We start from the raw sequence: 22,080 nt of genomic DNA on the forward strand, positions 1-22,080 counted from the left end.
TCCCCAATTGCTAAATAAATGGTATGGTCATGACAAAGGACAGTCTTGTGCTAAATGGAATATGAAATAATAAAAATGCATTTATTCAGTACGAAATGGCAAAATTACTCCATAATGCTCAAAACTGTCAACTTCACCTTTACTGTCGCACCTCCCGAACGATATTTTATGCCACCGTAGTTAGTCAGGCTTTTATCATTTCCTTGCCCCGGCTTGGGGAGAATGTAGACAAACCAAGAGGCGTGACAGTTAGCCGACATGCTAACCCGAACCGAGTGATGTTTCAGAGTCTTCTAAGCAAAAAAATCACACAAAATTAGCCCGGATCCTTTCACATGGCGGCGGGGTTGTCGATTGTCTTCGCTGATCGGCAACCCGCCCGGCGGCGAGCAAGTAAGAGCTCATCGTTCCCCTGCTGAGGGCAGAGGGCTCGTTTGCGGGGAAGCAGCTGGACAGTGACCACCAGACAAACCGGCCGATGTCAGACGAGCGCACACATGGTCAACACGAATATGGCCCTATGAACCTTGTCCAATGCAGATTCTTGACTCTTGAAAAGGGGATGATGCTGGAACTTTGGTTTGGTGCTGTTCCAGTGAGATTTACAAAGATGACTGCCTGAAAAAAAATATCAAAATTTCCTCAATCCTTGATGATATGGGGCTGCATGTCAGGCAAAGGCACTGGGGCTGTGGTTAAATCTTCAAGAAGTTTACATTAAAATTTTAAACATCTTTCTTATCCCTTCAATTGAAAATATGTTTGTCATTTTCCAAGATGACAATGCATCATGCCGCAGAGCTAAAACTGTTAAAGCATTCCTTGGAGAAAGACTCATCCAGTCAATGTCATGGCCTGCAATTAGCCCAAATCTCAACCCTATTGAAAACCTGTGGTGGAAATTGAAAAAAAAATGGTACCCAGTCCCCAGTAGACAAATAAATATGTAAATAATTGCCCAAATAAAATTTGATACAAAACTAATAATTCTGATAATTCACAGGTACCAACGTATTGCCATCAAGCGCGGAATACGTCTCTGGCTTATTGACATGAGTCGCTGTATATTTTTTGCGATGTGGAATAATGGTGCCACCAGGGGGTGGCCACGGCTCCCCCTAATGAATTTGTTGGTCACCCCAATTGCCAGTGTAATGTCAGATTGTAGTAGCTGCGGAACTCAAAATGTTGACTGGACAATTATGGACTATGCACATTAACACAATATAATAGTACACAATATACAGTAACACAATCCACAAGAGTATATCAGTAGGTGTGTCCTGAAGTCTTTATGACAGTTTTCTACTGACCTATTTATTACTACAACATAGTTAAAAACCTGAAATGATTACTTTTTTTTTTTTTTTGGTGTGCCACCCCAAGGTTTTAAGTGGCCCCATTTGAAGAATTGCTGGAGGCGCCACTGATTTAGAATAGGCAGTATGGCGCTACTCCAACACTTTGTGGTTGTTCCATGACTTTCTTGCCTGTAAGTGAACGAGGGCATCTGTGTTCCATTTACGTTTTTCGCTCCCCCTCCGCCCTCCAAGTGGCCTCCGTGTGACATCATAGCAAGTGCTTCGGGCAGGTGAGCGAGGGCAACTCGAACCGTGATTGGAACGCCGCCAAAATCTCAAGTTGCTGTTGCAAGAAGGCACTTCCTGTTGATTTGGGGACATTTCAGGGACACGTCCTGTTGCATGGCTGTCAATGGCATCGACTTTGTCAAGTTCAAATATGAATCCTTAGGTAGACATTTATAGTATTACTAGGGCTGTCAAAATTATCGCGTTAACGGGCGGTAATTAATTTTTTAAAATTAATCACGTTAAAATATTTGACGCATTTAACACACATGCCCCGCTCAAACAGATTAAAATGACAGCACAGTGTCATGTACACTTGTTTCTTGTGTTTTTTGGTGTTTTGTCGCCCTCTGCTGGCGCATGGGTGATGGGTTTCAGCCCCATGAGCATTGTGTAATTATTTACATCAACGATGGAGAGCTACTAGTTTATTTTTTTGATCGAAAATTTTACAAAGTTTATTAAAACGAAAACATTAAGAGGGGTTTAATATAAAATTTTCTATAACTTGTACTAACATTTATCTTTTAAGAACTACAAGTCTTTCTATCCATGGATCGCTTTAACAGAATGTTAATAATGTTAATGCCATCTTGTTGATTTATTGTTATAATAAACAAATACAGTTTATGTACCACATGTTGAATGCATATATCCGTCTTGTGTCTTAACTTTCCATTCCAACAATAATTTACTTTTACTTTTTATAATCGTTTGACAGCCCTAAGTATTACCCAAAATAAGGAGCGAAGGCACTCAATTTAGTTGAAAAGCTTGCAAGGAGAAGGAGGAAGCTATCCAATGGACTACAAAATACAGCTTCCGCGATCGTTCTAAAAAACTCCTCCTTCCTTTCTCTTTTTAATTTGGGATAGCCCTAGAAACAAGAAAGGTGCCAACCCTAAAGGGATGGGGACCAAAGCGGGCGACACCCCTATGAAATTGGCTGGCTATGTGTATGCAAGTAGGTGGGATTAATACATGTTGTGTCAGCACATTCCAGCAAAGCAAAACCTTGTTGTTGCCTTGAAGAGTCTTCAAGGCTTCTTCAAGCAAAACATTCCCTCTTTGTAGCACAATAAGCAAAGCATTTCTTCAATGCAAGCAGCTATTGATTAGAGCAATTATATAATAAACATCTCAATAACTATCACATCAAATACATTTCATGAAGCAATATCATTTCACAAGTGATAAATTGCAAAAATATGATTTCTTAAATGTCCAAGACAGTTTAAATCTCAATGTCTGTGGCTTGTCCCTTGAAGTTGACCTGTGGAACCTCGGACAGTTTAAACTGGTCAGAATGACAAGGCAGTTTTATCAAGAACTAAACATGTCTATAGTTATCAATCACTAAAATGTCTCTTTACTGCAATCAATCATGAAACATACTATTATAACAATCAATACTTTATTGTGAGCCTTTGGTAAAAGCAAATAATTAATAACCATTTAATAATTAAATAAATAAATGAATAATTGTGCGGCGGTTAAGTTCCTTCCCAGGTCGGCCCGGCCGGAGCTGCGTCTCCTCGTACTGGGTACCGGGGAGGTGCTCCCTGGTGTCATACCACGCACCCCTCCTGGCCCGGGGGTGGGTTGGAGGGGGTCACGCCTCCGTCCCCTTGGTCTGTCTCCGGCCCTGTCCGCCTCTCCGGACCGCGGCAGCTGCCACTGCCCTCCTGTGGGCGGGGTCGTCAGCGGGGCCTCTTGGGGCACATGGGGCCTTGCCGGAGGGGTGGATATCCTCACGTCTCTGGCGCTTGGCGTAGCGCCTGTTCGGGGTGCGGGATGGGTGCTCGGGCGGCGGGGGGAGGGATGGTTGGATGCGGGTGCGCCAGGGGTGGTCTGGGGTTGGTGGTGCGTCCCCTCTTCCCATCTCCGAAGGCCCATTGATGGGGGCGCAGAGGGCCCGGGGGACCACCCTGGATCCCGCGGGTGTGATGATGGCTCCTTTGCTGGGCTGGAGGAGGAGGGACGGTCACCGCTGCCCGCCCGCCCGCCCTCGCTCCCGGGCAGGCTGTGGGGCCTTGGCCCTGCTGCGTGTTTGGTGCGGCTCGCGCGTGGCTGGATGTGATTGGGCGCGCTCGGGTGTCGGGCCCCGGCGCCGGTATTGGCGATGTAGCTGCGTAGGGTCGGTTGCCGACCGGCTTACACTCACAAGGGATTCACACGATTACTGGTTTCTACCTCATAGAGCTGATTTGTGTACAGTCCACCCCTCCCAATCACTTAGCCTATAGACTTTCCCACCCTCCTCCCCTTCGTTCCCTGGTCAACAGACCCCCCACATTGTGTCAACTGTAAATACATCTAGCTGTTGATAGCACCAACATATTCATAGTTATTGTAGGCGTTCAATGTATTTCTTGTTGTTTTTGTTTTTCTTTTCTTTCTTTTCTTGTGTTTTTCTTTTTTTCTTCTGTTCCCCATATCCCCTTCCTCTTCACAGTTTTTTCATAATAAACAAGGTATGTTGAATGATCACAATGGGAGTATGTTGAGTATGGGACACATTAAAGCTATTCAGACCAACTGGACACTTAGACTTCCATTTTCCGTGTCAAACAGCTGAACAGGACAGGTTTAAAAGAAACATAATAATAAAACAAAATAAAATTTTAAAAAATGAATGGGATATTTTGGGGTGAATTTTAGGGGAACCGTAGGTTTTTGCCAAATTCCTGGATTTTTTATGTTTAAATTGTGTTATTTGGTCAAAAATTGTAGGACAAATACGGTAGCATTTTTAATCCCCCCCAAAGCCCAGGCTTATGGGAAAACTGAAATGAAATGCGTTGTGCGAAAATGGTTTGATCAATTTGTTTGCCATTTAATTTAAAAAAAAACTGAATTTTACTATCTGGGCCTTTGCTTTGAAAAAAATCAATTGTATACATGTATATTATTTGGTATTATGGTTTTTAGTTCTTCAGCCAAGTGTTTCCAATATTCAGTTTCGGCCAGTCTTTTTGTTTCCCTGTTGTACCGAACCCTAGTGAGAGGGTTGTTGACTGCATGTAAACGTAGCCAATGTAAAAAAAAAAACAGATTGTAATTGACTGTGTTTTAGTTATCCCCCTCTCTCTTCAGACGTGTATACTTTTGATTTCAAGACATCTCAACCTCTTTTATTTGTGGGAGAAAAAAAACGGAGTGAAGTCAGCTTTAGTTATTACAGAGCAGATGGGAAAACTGAAAAGAAAGCTGGAAACAAACACCTGAAATGAGACACTCACAAAAGAGTGTTTATTGAACCACACAGTGTTCACGTCTTATGTTTGTTTCAAGAAGAGGAGGTGCCCCCCTACACCTCCCACCACCTTCAGGTACAAACTACACACAACAGACTTTATCACTGCTGAGACTGCTGCAGGGCTTTCATCACTAATGCACCAGACACGGGCTCTCGCACAAAGATAATGCCGTTCAATAAGGTGCTGGTGGCCAGAGAGAATGTGTGGCGCCCAGAGCTCATGTGGCCGACTCACTTCATCTCACACTCCTCAAACAAAAACCTTATGAATCCTTGTCTGCTTTTGTCCGCAGACGCAGCTCAACTTACTGCTGGAAAAGCTTCGTAGCACCGTGAGTTATAATCATCGTGGCACTCTAGACTCCAATCAAAAGTTCTGCTGACGTATACTGAATGTCCTTTAACGGTTGCCCTCCATCTGTGCAGGGCTCCAGTTTTATCCGCTGTGTCAAACCTAACCTGAAAATGGTCAGCCACCACTTTGAAGGCGCTCTCATTCTTTCACAGTTGCAGTGCTCAGGTAATGTTTTAGCTCGAATGTTGTCGGCATTGGAATACAAGGAGCACCTTCAATGAATGGCCCATTTTAAAACTGTTTTCATATAACAGGTGCACTGCATGATAAGGTGGTATGAAAAAGTATCTGAACCTTTTGGAATTTATACATATTTCTGCATAACATCCCCATCAAATGTGAGCTGATCTTTGTCAAAATCACACAGATGAAAAAACAGTGTCTGCTTTAACTAAAACCACCCAAACATTTATTGTTTTCATGTTTAAATGAGGGTAGTATGAAAACAATGACAGAAGGGGGGAAAATAAGTATCACATTTAATATTTTGGGTCCCCCCGTCCCCTGTCCCCTTGGCAGCAATAACTTCAACCAGACGTTCAATCTTGGCCGATTCTTCTCTACAAAACTGCTGTAATTCAGTCAGATCCCTGGGATGTCTAGCATGAATCGCTGTCTATAGGTCATGCCACAGCATCTCAATGGGGCAAAATATTAAATGTAATGGTTCACTTACTGATTTTCCCCCTTTTTTCATTGTTTGCTTACTATCCTCATTAATACATGAAAACTAGGGCTGTCAAACGATTGAAATTTTTAATCGAGTTAATCACAGCTTAAAAATTAATTCATCGTAATTAATCGCAATTCAAACCATCTCTAAAATATGCCATATTTTTCTGTAAATTATTGTTGGAATGGAAAGATAAGAGACAAGACGAATATATTCATACAACATACTGTACATAAGTACTGTATTTGTTTATTATAACAACAAATCCACAAATGGCATTATTAACTTTCTTTCTGCTAAAGGGATCCACGGATAGAAGGACCAGTGGCGCCACCAGGGGGTGGCCACGGCCACCCCTATTAATTGGTTGGCCACCCCACTTGCCAGTATATCGTTAGATTGTTGTAGCATCAGTTATGCATTTCATCCCAAATGAATGCATTCATTTTGTATTGTTAAATGTAGGGCTGTCAAATTTATCACGTTAACGGGCGGTAATTAATTTTTTTTAATTAATCAGGTGAAAATATTTATCGCAATTAACTGAAACAGCCTACAATCGCGTCGTTTTACTTATATACAGAGATAAGAGGCAGAGTGGAGTAGATACAAGCATTCATTGGGTCCGTGCTTTTAATTAGCAAAAGCTTTGTCATCTCTCCCACAGCAACTATAAATATTGTGGGGAAGAATGACAGGAGTTGATATTTTTCTTAACACCCTGTAGTGTACCCAAGGCAGAGAAGATATAGCATTTGCAGCCACCACACACAGTCATGGTTGCACCACTTTTCATCATGCATTTGGGCAGAACAGTTAAGTCGCTACATTATCATTTACTGAAAGCTCAACAAATACACAAGATGGCAATATTTAGTGACAATATACAAACTCACATTTATCCTTTAAGAATTACAAGTCTTATTACAAGTCTATCCGTGGGTCCCTTTCACAGAATGTTAATAAGGTTAATGCCATCTAGTGGATTTATTGTTATAATAAACAAATACAGTACTTATGTACTGTATGTTGAATGTATATATCCGTCTTGTTTTATGTTTCCATTCCAACAATAAATTACAGAAAAATATGGCATATTTTAGAGATGGTTTGAATTGCGTTTGATTACGATTAATTACTTTTAAGCTGTGATTAACTCCATTAACATTTTTAATCGTTTGACAGCCCTAGTTAAATGTACACCTTATACCTAATATATACATAACACAATAAAACAGAATTGTTGTGGAAATCAAAATTTTGACTGGACAGTTATGGACTATGCACATTAAATCATTAGTAAGATCAAATATTACACAATACTCCAAAGTATATCAGTAGCCTTGTCTTTAAGTCTTTCTGATAGTTTTCCCCTGACCTTTTTACTGCAATAATATAATGAAAACCTGAAATTATGGCTTTTAGTTTTGGTATGCCACCCCAAGATTTTAAGTGGCCCCATCTGGCCACCCCTATGAAAAATTTCTGGAGGCGCCACTGAGAAAGACTTGTAGTTCTTAAAGATAAATGTTATAGTTACAAGTTATAGTACTTTAATAAATAAAAGCCCTCTTCATGTTTTTGTTTTAATAAAATTTGTAAAATGTTCAATCAAAAGTAGAGTTAATATAAAAATAAGAATAAAAATAACAATAATAAGAATAGAGTGACCAAAGTCTGAGTAAGTTGTATGTGTATGTTTTGCATAGCTATTTTGATTGGGAATGCCAGTTCACTTTGCATTGTTGTTTAACTGTGTGAGAATAGGGCCTCATTACTACAGACTGAAGTGCTTTTCTTTTTGTGAACATTATTTTTTTTGAGAGAGATAGGAATATTATTTTTGTTGTGCTTTCACTAAATGATACTTATGTTTGTTGTGAAGGAGTTGCCTAAGCTTATGCCAATAAACGGCGCGGTCCTATGAACGCCTGTGTCCGCTCGCCTTTCTAACATACAGTGCCCTCCATAATTATTGGCACCCCTGAAAAAGATGTGTTTTTTAGCTTCTAATATTTTGGGCCGCACAATGACCCACCCCCATACTTTACAGTAGGTATGAGGTGCTTTTCAGCATGTGCATCTTTCGTGGCACGCCAGACCCACTTAGAGTATTTGTTGCCAAAAAGATCAATCTTGGTCTCATCTGACCAAAGCACACGGTCCCAGTTGAAGCCTGGGACCGTGTGTATTTTTGTGAGAGAGCACCTCATACCCACTGTGAAGTATGGGGGTGGGTCAGTGATGCTGTGGGGCTGTTTCGCTTCCAAAGGCCCTGGGAACCTTGTTAGGGTGCATGGCATCATGAATGCTTTGAAATACCAGGACATTTTAAATCAAAATCTGTTGCCCTTTGCCCGAAAGCTGAAGATGGGTCGTCACTGGTTCTTTCAGCAAGACAATGACCCTAAACATATGGCCAAATCTACACAGAAATGGTTCACCAGACACAAAATCAAGCTCCACCTATGGCCATCTCAGTCCCCAGACCTTGTTTTGTTGGCAAAAGGGGGTTGTACAAAGTATTAACACCAGGGGTGCTAATAATTGTGACACACATTATTTGATATCAAATAATTTTTTTCTTTATGTGGGATTTTTTTTCCTCACTGAATGAATGCACTTGTATTGAAGGTTGGATTTTTCTTTTTTTTTTCCATTAAGGTCCCATATTATTTGAATAAAAAAATATATATATTAGAAGCTAAAAAACACATCTTTTCAGTGGTGCCAATAATTATGGAGGGCACTGTATATATCTCTGTGCATATCTTACCCAAAATACAACAAGAGACACATAATTGCCAATAAAAGAAAGAAAACTTACAGAAATATGTGTGGAGTACAAATAGCACAATGCAACAGCATAAACGTCTCACAACTACTAATTCTCCCACTATTAGAAGGAATAACATTAGAACGGTGCTGCCCCCAAGCGGCCGAAGGCATTCTCTTCACTCATAGTGTGCATAAACGGCGTCATTGTAATCTGTTTGAGGCAATACGTGAGCGGGTCATTCAGTGCATGTGTTAATTGCGTCAAATATTTTAACGTGATTAATTAGAAAAATTAGTTACCGCCCGTTAACGCGATAAATTTGACAGCCCTAATGAAAACCTATAAATGTTTGGGTGGTTTTAGTTAAAGCAGACACTGTTTTTACATCTGTGTGATTTTGACAAAGATCTGATCACATTTGATGGTGATTTTATGCAGAAATGTGTTAAATTCCAAAAGGTTCAGGTACTTTTTCATACCACTGTAAGGTTGCTCAAAAGTTGGTGGGGACAATTTGAGCACCCTGAAAAGTTACTAGTGTTGTGTCCCTACCGTCTCGAGACAAACCTACGCCCTTGAATAAAAGCATGTGATTTTGTATGTACAGTTTAAATGAGCTGCAACGTGCCTGTCAGGCAAAATAATTTCATATCCCTATTGTATGTCCCCATTTGTTTTGTTTTTTTGTGGTTTTTGCATCCGTGCATGTGCTTTGTTTTTCTCAGGAATGGTGTCCGTACTAGATTTGATGCAAGGCGGGTTCCCGTCCAGGGCACCTTTTCATGAACTTTACAACATGTATAAACAGTACATGCCTGATAAGCTTACCCGACTGAACCCACGACTCTTCTGCAAGGTGCAGTACTAATTGTTTTTCCTCACTCGGCAGTTCAGATAACAAGCAATTTAGATTGACAATACTTCAATTAAAACTATATTTTATATGTTGCTCTGTAGGCCTTGTTTAAAGCACTGGGACTAAATGACAATGACTTTAAATTCGGCTTGACTAGAGTGTTCTTCCGCCCCGGAAAGGTATCCGGCAAAGTTGATGTCCTGTTAAATACAGTTGGATTAAAATAGTGCTGTTAAAATGATTTTATTAATAAATTGTGACTTTGCAGTTTGCAGAATTTGACCAGATCATGAAGTCGGATCCCGACCACCTAGCAGAGCTGCTGAAGAAAGTCAACAAGTGGCTAGTGTGCAGTCGTTGGAAGAAGGTCCAGTGGTGTAGCCTGTCTGTGATCAAACGTGGGTCCACTCAACTGCACGTTTCCTAGACAAGAATCACAAAACTGCAGCAGTTTATGGTTAAATACAGTGGTATGAAAAGGTATCTGAACCTTTTGGAATTTTTCACATTTGTTCATAAAATCCCCATCAAATGTGATCTGATCTTTGTCAAAATCATACAGATGATAAAACGGTGTCTGCTTTAACTAAAACCACCCAAACATTTATAGGTTTTGATATTTTAATCAAGGTAGTATGCAAACAATGCCTGCTAGGGGTAAAATAAGTAAGTGAACCTTTACATTTAATATTTTGTGCCCCCCCCCCCCCCCCCCTTTGGCAGCACTAACTTCAATCAGATGCTTCCTTTAGCTGCAGATCAGTCTGGCACATCGAATAGGAATAATCTTGGCCCATTCTTTTCTACGAAACTGCTATAGTTGTCAGATTCCTGGCAAATCTGGCATGAATCGCTTTCTTTAGGTCATGCCACAGCATCTCAATGGGGTTCAAGTCTGGACTTTGACTTGGCCACTCCAGAACATGTATTTTGTTCTTCTGAAACCATTCTGAAGTTGAATAACTTCTGTGTTTTGGATCATTGTCATGTTGCAGCATCCATCCTCTTTTTAGCTTCAACTGTCTGGCAGATGTCCTCGGGTTTTCCGGCAAAACTTTTGAATTCATTCTTCCATTAATGACTACAAGTTGTCCAGGCCCTGAGGTAGCAAAACAGCCTCAAATCATGATGCTCCCCCCACCATGCTTAACAATGGGGATGAGGTGTTGATGTTGGTGAGCTGTTCCATTTTTCCGCCTCACAAGACGTTGTGTGCCATTCCCAAACAATTCAACTTTGGTTTCATCTGTCCACAAGATTTTTGCCAAAACTTCTGTGGAGAGTCAAAGTGCCTCTTTGCGAACATTAAACGAGCAACTTTTTTTTTTTAGACAGCAGTGGCTTCCTCCATGGAGTCCTCCCATGAACCCCATTCTTGGCCATAGTTTTACATATAGTTAATGTGTGCTCATAGATATTGGACTGTGCCGGTGATTTCTGTAAGTCTTTAGCAGACACTCCTAGGGTTCTTTTTACCTCTCTGAGTATTCTGCGCTGAACTCTTGGCGCCACTTCTTGGGAGAGAAGCAACAGTGCCAAACTCTCTCCATTTGTAGACAACGTCTCTGACTGTCGATTGATGAACATCCAGACTTTTAGAGATCCTTTTTTATTGGACTGGTATTGGACTGTGCCAGTAATTTCTGTAAGTCTTTAGCAGACACTCTAGGGTTCTTTTTTAACCTCTGTGAGACTTCTGCGCTGAACTCTTGGCGTCATCGCTGGTGGACGGCCACTCCTTGGGAGAGAAAGAAAACTACCAAACTCTCTCTGTTTGTAGACAACTTCTCTGACTGTCGATTGATGAACATCCAGTCTTTTAGAGATGGTTTTGTATCCTTTCCCAGCTTTATACAAATCAGCAATCTTTCGGACAGCTCTTTTGACCGAGCCATGATGCACATTAGACAATGCTTCTCATCAAAACATTTCTTACAAGGTGTGCGTTTTATAGTGGGCAGGGCAGCTGTTAAACCACTCCTCAGTGATTGGGCACACACCTGACTTAAACCGTTTGGTAAAAATTGGTTTCAATTGCTCTTTAAGTGTCCTTAGGCAGAGGGTTCACTTATTTTTCCCCATTTTGTCATTATTTGCATGCTATCAGGGCCGGCACAGCCTATATGCAGACTATGCAGCTGTTTAGGGCCCATGACCACTAGGGGGTCTCCAATCTGGCAATTGTTTAATTTATATTTTATTTTGTTTACTACAGTTTGCTTTGGTTAACCTTTGTGAGTTTTGATACTTAATTTCAAGCTTAAAAATAAAAGTTCTTGTTAACTTCTTTCTTTTCCTCTTTTAGAAAAAGGTTTGGCGCTATCTACTGTAAGTACTGACAATCATTTGGGGTGAGAAGTTTGAAGTATGCAGTGCAACAAAATCTGATTAATATACAAAATATGGACGTGTGGGTTGGATTGTATGTATGGGTTTCACAGTACACTGTGACGAAATGGTGGGCCAAAAATATGGGCCCCTTGGCATTATTTTGCTTAGGGCCCCCAAATGGCCTGGGCCGGCTCTGCATGCTATCCTCATTAAAATATGAAAAACTATTAATATTTTGGTGGTTTTAGGTAAAGCAGACACTGTATTTTCATCTGTGTGATTTTGACAAAGATCAGATCACATTTGATGGTGATTTTATGCAGGAATGTGAGAAATTCCAAAAGGTTCAGATACTTTTTCATACCACTGTATGCCCCCAAGTAAAGTATAATGTCCTGGTAGTGTTACTAAAGTCATATTTCACACCCTTGAATTAGCTTCAAGCATTGTAAAATGGTATTCTCAAAGCAGTCTGCACTGCAACACTTGACAATGTGCTTACTTGTGGAATCCTACCATTGAACGCCATGCATTCTGCTTTTTGTTTTGAAAGCATTCAATTCAATTATGGAAGAAAATTGCCTGCTTGATGAGGCACTTCCTGCATAACATACCATACAAGCACTGTATTGTATTTCAGTAGTCATTTATTTTAGCTTCAGAAAGACAGGATTACCCAAAGGGGTAAGATATGCTTTTAGGGGCCTAAATGCAAAATCGCATTTGTATGATAGTGTCAGATTTGTATGTGATAGAACATTTTTGCTAGAGTGACAAATCTATTCTCAGTGTTTCTTATTTTTTTCCCCACTGTTCCAGTCAGGAACAAGATGAGCTACAGGGCTTTGGCATGCATTAAGATTCAGAAGACGGTGCGCATGTGGTTATGTAAGCGGAAGCACAAGCCGCGGTGAGTCTCCCCGTAGATCTAGAGTAATTGAAAAAAGCTTTTTTTCATACTTTCAATTGAGACACAATTGTTCGCAGAAGTTATAAAGCTGTAAAACATAAACACAATAAAACACTGTAAGTTAGCAGGACAAATTCTAACCGTAGTCCTTTGTGTAGTCTTCTTACATTGTTATTGTTGTACCTTGTTGAAACTGGTTGAAAGCCAAAGAAAAAGCAAAGCATAGGCGTGATAAAGTCCCATGTAAAGAGGACAGTGGGTCCATCACTGCATTGCACTGCAGGGGCGGTGGAAGTTCCTCACAGCAGGTTTAGTTTTTCCCATTCAAAAACAGCCATTTCCGTCCAAATTGGTCACGCTCGCGCGTTTTTTCCATACTAGGCGTGCACAATGGCAGTACACACGTATGCTTGATAGATTACATGCTACTATTAGGCTACTACAAAGACAGCATTCTATTTCACTTAGAGTGTGCGAGTTTTTGTATTGGAAATAATTGTCCCCGCAGCTTGACGGCGCAATGACACATGAACACATTTGAAAATTAAAAGGTCCAATAAGCCTCGGTTTAACACCCCCTTTTCACAATGCTAAAATAAACTGCACACAGATAACCAACAGCGCTCTGCAGCAGTAAATAATAACAACAAATAATAATATGGCTCAGGGCTGCAGCTATCGAATATTTTAGTAATCGCGTATTCTACTGAGAATTCCATGGATTCATCGAGAAATCCGATGAAACATATTTATTTTAGGTAAAGAACAATTCTAAATGAGACATTTCACATTGAACCATTTTTAGACAATCAATGTCTTTATTTTAGGTATACATTGTTGAAAACAGCCAACAATTGCATCTCAGATGTAACTAGGAAAAACAACAATGATCTCAAAAAAACCTAAGATCTTATTAAAAAAAAATCTTGTATCTTACCTAAAAATGTCATTACGCTTGATAACGCTCATCACGTAAAAGTTAGGTGTTTTTCCCACGTTTCAATTGAATTTCCATTTGTGTCAAGCTAATTTTAAGTTCTAGTTAACTTTTAAGTTAGTCTAAATTGTAAGTCCTAATAAGAGTTTTTACAGTGTTTTATATATATGTGTTGCACCGAAGCCATTTTTTGGGCCCGAAACTGATACCTGGCTGTTCAGTATTGGCCGATACCGATACAATACCGATACCACTCTGTTTGCAAAAAAAAATATATATATATATATATATATATATATACACACATATTCGGTACGATTTTCGAGACAATTCAATACATCTCTGAAACAGCTCTGAAACAGAAAATACAAATGTTATTTATTTTATTTTTGTTTTTTTTTTATTTGCGAATAAGAAAAAAAAATTAGTTAAAAAATAGTTTAAAAAAAGGGGGGGGGGATTATTAGATTAGTCAACTGACAAATCGGGAGAAAATTTGTCGTTTGGGACAGCCCTAGTCGTACAGTGTACGGGAACATATTTCCTCCACACCCTTCTCACTTTTACCCCTGGCCCATTTTCATGCCTGATATATTTAATTCCCAAAGTGAAATACTCTATTGTCTCAATGTCTTGTATTTATTTTAAAAAACGATGATCTGCCAAAACTTTTTTTCTTCCCAACACCAGCTGAGGGTGCTGCAGCACCCCACTTCCCGCGCCACCGTTGCTCCGTCATGGGAATTACTTAGAACAAGCAGCGACATGATCAGATAATAATCTGTATTAATCTAATTTGTCTTTAGACTTGGTGAAGCAGCATGTGGGCAATTACACAAGGTTATTTGGTACGGCGGATGCCAAGTGCCTGTGAACAATTATCATATACTAGCAGTGGCTACTTGTGCTGGTAATAATGTAACAATGTTTAACTATAAATGTAAACAAACGAAATATACACACCACAATGTTCATGTACAGTAAATCAAACAAAAGAAGAATATAACTTACAAAGGCACAAAGAGCGAGATGAAATAGCAAGCAATGATTGCCGAAGTTAGCTCATCCTTCACATATGCTCCGTATATGCTATGAGTGTGAGTAGTCATGTGATAACATCTGTAGAATGAGCTGGACCCTAACAAACTAGTTACACTTAAGCGCCACTAGGAGGCGACAAAGCATTGCAACTAAAGACAGGACATCGGAGAGACGGCGAGAACCAAAAGTGCTATTTGCCATGTGGCAAAATGGATTTTGCCATGTGGCATGTTTTTTGCCAAGAGGCATTTTTTTTGCCATGTGGTAAAATGGATTTTGCCTTTTTTATTTTATTTATTTATTTATTTATTTATTTATTTTGCCATCTGGCATTTTTTTGCCATGTGGCAAAATTGATTTTGCCATGTGAAATTTTTTGCCATGTAGCAAAATGGATTTTGGTGTGTGGCATTTTTTGGGGGGTATATAGCAGTTTTGCAGGCCATGCACGTCCATGCCATTGACGGCTATGCACGTCCAAATTTTATATTAATTTTAAATGGCAGAAAAACATGGGTGGCTGTGATTTTTGAACATCCACTTACCATTAGAGCGCATTGACATTCAACTGACACCCAAGTCACGTTATGCCATTGACGGCTATGCACGCATGCAAAAAAATGCCACATGGCAAAATCCATTTTGCCACATGGCAAAAAAAATTCCACATGGCAAAATCCATTTTGCCACAGGACAAATACCACTTTCGGTTCTCGTCCCTGCTGGGAAATTGGAGGACCTGACAGCAAATTTATTGTGTTGTTTTAGTAGAGCTTGGAATGACTTGAACGATTTACATGTTTATTTATTGTCATTATAGCATCGATGGTATGGTAAAGGTGAAAAATCTGAAGAAGCACATGGAGCGCTTCAATGAGGTGGTCAATGGACTGAAGGAGGGCAAACAAGAGATGGCCAAGCTAGTCCAGCAGCTGGCAACCAGCATAGATGCTCTGCTAGCCAAGATAAAGGTGAGTCATCACCAACTTTATGCCCTACCCTGCCCTCTCACGATATCCAAGGATTATTTTCCAGTTGTAAAGGCCGACCTTCTCAAAATAAGCTGCTTATGTCATTCATGTTCCAGATGCTCTACTTTTAATGCTGGGTTAGCATTGAGTTGTACATCTAATATTTAGGGCCCGAGCACCAAGTGGCACCAAGCGCGATGCAAAATGACAAACAAAACGGCTTAGTGGCGCCCCCCCTTGAATTTTTCAAAAAAGCCTCTCCTATTAGGTTTTTTCAACGTAGAGCGATGAAATTCGGGGAGTCGTACCTTGTGCAAGACTGCTCCAAAAACTGTCTTGCACCCATGTTCCAAACCCAACAGGAAAACGGGTATTTTGGATCGAGTGTGAAATTTATATCGAGTTACAGGGAGCATATCTGAGATATTGGCATCTAGGGAGTTAGTTGGATCCTCCTTAAATTTGGTGAGAGTGTTCATGAGACATATGAGATCTTAAGGTATCAAAATGGTCAGTTTTCAGGCCTGACCTGGGCAGCATGCCAAAGTCTGTAATTTTTTATTTTTTTTTGGGGGGGGGGGCAACACGCCAAATTCAGTAAATGAATAATAACTCCCTGATACAAGATTCAGTCTTTTTCAAATCTGGCATGTATGTGAGGTATCCCAGCTTGAACACAACTGCATTGAAAAATTTCCCATTAGGCCTGGGAACAGGAAACACCCCTTTTAACTAGACAGGCTCCTCATCCAAGGGAAAAAAATCAATTGGCCTCAAACCTGCATCAGGGGAGTCTTAAGACATGTGTTCAGGTACCTGATGAAAAAAATTGAGGTTTCGTTGAGGCAAAAGGGTCCAACAGGAAAGTGAAAATGACCGTCACAATTTTATCTCGCCACAAATTTTGAACAGTCAGAACTTGGGAGACGTACAACATATCTGCGCCAAACTTCCCGTGCTTGGTGAGAGTCGTACCCTGAAGGGTCCTTTAGAGGTCATTTGCATCAACCCTGCAGCGCCAACTAGTGGCGACAGAAAGGATTTTTCAAAAGGCCTCTCCTAATAGGTTTTTTCAATGTAGAGTGATGAAATTTGAGGAGTCGATACCGTGTCCAGAACTGCTCCAAAATGTCTCTAGCAGCCATATTCCAAAGCCAACAGGAAACCGGATGTTTTTGATTGAATGTGAAATTTTTATCGATTTACATGGTGCGTATCTGAGACATTGCCACCTAGGGTGTAAGTCTGATCCTCCTCAAAATTGGTAAGACTTTTCATGTGACATACGAGATCTTAACGTTTCAAAATTGTGAGTTTTCAATCACGTGCGTGACCTGAACGGGGTGCCAAAACCAGCCATTTTCGTCTTGTAGGGGTCATTTGCATCAACCCTACAGCGCCAACCAGTGGTAACAGAAAGTCACTCATTTTACTTATTCAAGTCAAGTTCTTTTCAGCTTGGTCATTGTAGCTACAAGACCTTTTGTAATACAACATTTTAAGGCCACATGTATCAGCCTGTTGCCGTGACGACCCTTTGTTCGCTATCAAAAGAAGGTTGATTTCTTCAGGGACTTCAGCAGCTTATAGAGCCACGTAATTTGGCACGCTTGGTCAAATTGGTCCAATTAGAAGATTCATTTTGGTTTGGAATAAGGGCGTGGCTGCACAGCTCAGCGGCGCCTCCATTTTTGTAGAACCCTCTTCAACAGGGGTTTTCCTCCTAGGTGTTTGAATGTATTTCCAATCCCAAAAAAGAGGCTAGTTTCGAAAATGTTAGGTTCTCATTAGGGTTGTTCCGATCATGTTTTTTTGCTTCCAATCCGATCCCGATCATTTTAGTTTGAGTATCTGCCGATCCCGATATTTCCCGAGCCGATTGCTTTTTTTTTTGCTCCCGATTCGATTCCAATCATTCCCGATAATTTTTCCCGATCATATACATTTTGGCAATGCATTAAGAAAAAAATGAATAAAACTCGGACAAATATATACATTCAACATACAGTACATAAGTACTGTATTTGTTTATTATGACTATAAATCCTCAAGATGGCATTTACATTATTAACATTCTTTCTGTGAGAGGGATCCACGGATAGAAAGACTTGTAATTCTTAAAGGATAAATGTGACTTTGTAAATTGTGACTAAATATTGCCAGCTAGTGTATTTGTTGAGCTTTCAGTAAATGATACTGTAGCTATTTAACTGTTCTGCCCAAATGCATGATGGGAAGTGCAACCATGACTGTGCGTAGTGGCACCAATTGATATATCTTCTCAGCGTTGGGAAATAACATAGGGTGTTAAGAAAAAGATCAACTACTACCTTGCTTCCCCACATTGCTTCCCACGATATTTCTAATTGTTGAGAGAGGAATTGTTAGGCTTTAGCCACTTAAAAACAGGCTCCAAAGACTGCCAAAATTCACTGTACTCATTTTACGCTGCCTTTTAGCTCTATATATAGGTAGAACGGCACCATTATAGATTGAACGCGACAATGTGTGAGTAGGTCGTGCAGCGCATGCGTTAAATATTTTAACGTGATTAATTAAAAAAATATATATATACCGCCGTTAACGCGATAAATTTGATAGCCCTACTTTAAGCCAGAACTAAAGACTCTGGATGAGAGTAAAACATTTTGTCTGTAACGTTAAATACAATTAGAAAACGATTTAATTAAAAAATAAATATATACACAGTATATTAAAAAAAGGCATGTCCGATATTTTTTTGCCGATTCCGATACTTTGAAAATGACGTGATCGGACGCCGATCGATCGGGACATCTTTAGTTCTCATGAGATAATAATCAGCGGGACGATCTGCTGCTACCTTGATTAGCGTGACGTCCGAGTTGCGCCAAACTGTGAGGGCCTGTTCTTTTGAGAAATCCTTGAAATATGGGTTTTGAACTTTATATGTTTACCCTTGAGCACAGCTAAGTCTTCCTTGTTAAGTGCTCGATCCCCATGTTTTCTCTTTCTCAGTCGATATTTCCAATCTGCTCATGTGGGAAAAAAATCCTCGCTTCGATAATGTCATTTAGTGTGGCTGTTCCTTAAATGATCAAACTTAATTAGCGAAATCCCAGTCCCCCCTGTGCAATAAACACACCTTTTATTGGGTCTGCAAAGTTCAGCAAATAACCAACTAATCTGCATTCCATCCAAAGGTTGCTTTTCTGAAAATTTGCTCCTCATGCACCATTAGCAATTACGATACTATGAGTAGCAATGATGCCTGAGGTGTTCTGGCTGACAGTGTGACGCAGCGGTGATTCCCGACCCATCTCAGTCAGCCTCTCAACCCTCTTGTTCTTCTGTTAGCCTATTAGCAGCCCGACGTCAACACTCACAGTGCTCTGAACACCGCGTCGCGGAGTGAATAATTCATGGGATGCCGATGCCTGTCATTCAGTCCTCCATACGTTGGGGATGAGACCTTGTCACCTCCCCTCTTTGTGTTCCTGTTAGTGACTCGCTCTAATGAATCCGCACAATATACCGACCTCTCCTCCCCTCATTAATTATCTGACAAGTCCAGCAGCCAGTCAATCAACATCTTTTTTTTCCATTCTTTTTGTCGCTGCATGGCAAATTGCAAACAGTTGGCACCAAACAAAGGTCATCCCGTCACGAAAAGTTATTCAGAGTTGAAGCAAACTTTACTGAAAATATAAGCAAATAAATAAATAAAATGATTCCCATTTTATTACTTCTGAAAAGGTTACGTTTTGATGGCTGGCGTTGTATTTCGTGCGCAACTATCCGTCCCTATTTTAGTAGACGTTATCGCAGCTTGATGAAAGAATGTTGTTCATTCTAATCTGTTTGATTCTGAACTAAGTGTGAGTGAATTTGCTGGTGAAGGGCAGTTTCAGAAATACAAACCTGTTTAACTCTTTCATGCAGTGGAAGAAATATTTTTTTAAAATGATATATCGGTCGACCTCTAGTTTTCATCTCCTTGATTTTCAAGGTGCTATCGACCCTACTCACGTGACGTCACAGCCACGCCCCCGCGCCATGTTGTCCGTATACTCGTCATGTTAATGCATTAGCGCTTCGTAAATTCCTCCTATTATGGCGTGTTTTTCTGCTCGTTAACATTAATAATCAAAATGGTGAAGTCGTGTGTGGCGGTCGGTTGCAAAAACAGAGAAGATAGACGGAGAGACTTGAAGTTTTACCGTATTCCGGGAGACCCAGAGTGGAGAGCGAGATTGACTGCTGCAATTCGACGAGAAAACTGGGCTCCAAACGACTACCACAGATTATGTAGTAGTCATTTTATATCTGGTAAGATGCATTTAATATATATTTAGAGGGTTTTGGGCTGACAACCACAATTAAGATCATTGCTAGGCTAATCGCCGACAACATACACTCAGACGTTGTGAATGAACTACCTGAAAATATATAATTATAAGGGGATAATAAGACAGTTGTCATACAATTAATTTACAATTTCACTATTGAGGTCAAAAGCCCAAAAATAAATTCAACTAAGGACAATCTGGAGTAGTGCTATCGCACTTCATATTTATTACATATTATATACAGTGCCTTGCAAAAGTATTCGGCCCCCTTGAACCTTGCAACTTTTCGCCACATTTCAGGCTTCAAACATAAAGATATAAAATTTTAATTTTTTGTCAGGAATCAACAACAAGTGGGACACAATCGTGAAGTGGAACAAAATTTATTGGATAATTTAAACTTTTTTAACAAATAAAAAACTGAAAAGTGGGGCGTGCAATATTATTCGGCCCCCTTGCGTTAATACTTTGTAGCGCCACCTTTTGCTCCAATTACAGCTGCAAGTCGCTTGGGGTATGTTTCTATCAGTTTTGCACATCGAGAGACTGACATTCTTACCCATTCTTCCTTGCAAAACAGCTCGAGCTCAGTGAGGTTGGATGGAGAGTGTTTGTGAACAGCAGTCTTCAGCTCTTTCCACAGATTCTCGATTGGATTCAGGTCTGGACTTTGACTTGGCCATTCTAACACCTGGATACGTTTATTTTTTAACCATTCCATTGTAGATTTGGCTTTATGTTTTGGATCATTGTCCTGTTGGAAGATAAATCTCCGTCCCAGTCTCAGGTCTTGTGCAGATACCAACAGGTTTTCTTCCAGAATGTCCCTGTATTTGGCTGCATCCATCTTCCCGTCAATTTTAACCATCTTCCCTGTCCCTGCTGAAGAAAAGCAGGCCCAAACCACGATGCTGCCACCACCGTGTTTGACAGTGGGGATGGTGTGTTCAGGGTGATGAGCTGTGTTGCTTTTACGCCAAACATATCGTTTTGTATTGTGGCCAAAAAGTTCAATTTTGGTTTCATCTGACCAGAGCACCTTCTTCCACATGTTTGGTGTGTCTCCCAGGAAACTTTAAACGAGACTTTTTATGGATATCTTTGAGAAATGGCTTTCTTCTCGCCACTCTTCCATAAAGGCCAGATTTGTGCAGTGTACGACTGATTGTTGTCCTATGGACAGACTCTCCCACCTCAGCAGTTCATCCAGAGTGATCATGGGCCTCTTGGCTGCATCTCTGATCAGTTTTCTCCTTGTTTGAGAAGAAAGTTTGGAAGGACGGCCGGGTCTTGGTAGATTTGCAGTGGTCTGATGCTCCTTCCATTTCAATATGATGGCTTGCACAGTGCTCCCTGAGATGTTTAAAGCTTGGGAAATCTTTTTGTATCCAAATCCAGCTTTAAACTTCTCCACAACAGTATCTCGGACCTGCCTGGTGTGTTCCTTGGTTTTCATAATGCTCTCTGCACTTTAAACAGAACCCTGAGACTATCACAGAGCAGATGCATTTATACGGAGACTTGATTACACACAGGTTGATTCTCTTTATCATCATCGGTCATTTAGGACAACATTGGATCATACAGAGATCCTCACTGAACTTCTGGAGTGAGTTTGCTGCACTGAAAGTAAAGGGGCCGAATAGTATTGCACGCCCCACTTTTCAGTTTTTTATTTGTTAAAAAAAGTTTAAATTATCCAATAATGTTGTTCCACTTCACGATTGTGTCCCACTTGTTGTTGATTCTTGACAAAAAAATTAAATTTCATATCTTTATGTTTGAAGCCTGAAATGTGGTGAAAGGTTGCAAGATTCAAGGGTGCTGAATACTTTTGCAAGGCACTGTATGTATGTAGTGAGAGTGCTATCGCTAAACCATATAAACATTAAAAGCCCTAGCTTCATTGACAAATGACATGAAATACATTAGACTTGACAGTGGATGTTAGCAAGGACAAAAGATTTTGAATTGAAAATTTCGTAACTCACCTTCCCGAGCACAAGATTCCTGCCGAATTTTCGTGTACGAGGACCTGTTTCACCCAACCA

At 40.3% G+C, this 22,080-nt stretch overlaps 1 protein-coding gene across 2 annotated transcripts in view; it reads left to right on the forward strand.

Annotated features, from left to right (window-relative positions):
- The window catches only part of LOC130930694 (unconventional myosin-VI-like), a 130,649-nt gene that overhangs the window by 71,983 nt on the left and 36,586 nt on the right, over positions 1–22,080 (forward strand). For both annotated transcript variants that reach the window (XM_057858734.1, XM_057858735.1), the window contains exons 19-25: positions 5,142–5,180; positions 5,275–5,368; positions 9,381–9,511; positions 9,613–9,690; positions 9,780–9,909; positions 12,662–12,752; positions 15,551–15,701. In XM_057858734.1, coding sequence (XP_057714717.1) covers positions 5,142–5,180; positions 5,275–5,368; positions 9,381–9,511; positions 9,613–9,690; positions 9,780–9,909; positions 12,662–12,752; positions 15,551–15,701 — 714 coding nt within the window. The remainder of the gene's footprint in view (positions 1–5,141; positions 5,181–5,274; positions 5,369–9,380; positions 9,512–9,612; positions 9,691–9,779; positions 9,910–12,661; positions 12,753–15,550; positions 15,702–22,080) is intronic.

This window comes from Corythoichthys intestinalis, chromosome 15, assembly GCF_030265065.1.
Source record: "Corythoichthys intestinalis isolate RoL2023-P3 chromosome 15, ASM3026506v1, whole genome shotgun sequence".
Lineage (NCBI taxonomy): Eukaryota > Metazoa > Chordata > Actinopteri > Syngnathiformes > Syngnathidae > Corythoichthys > Corythoichthys intestinalis.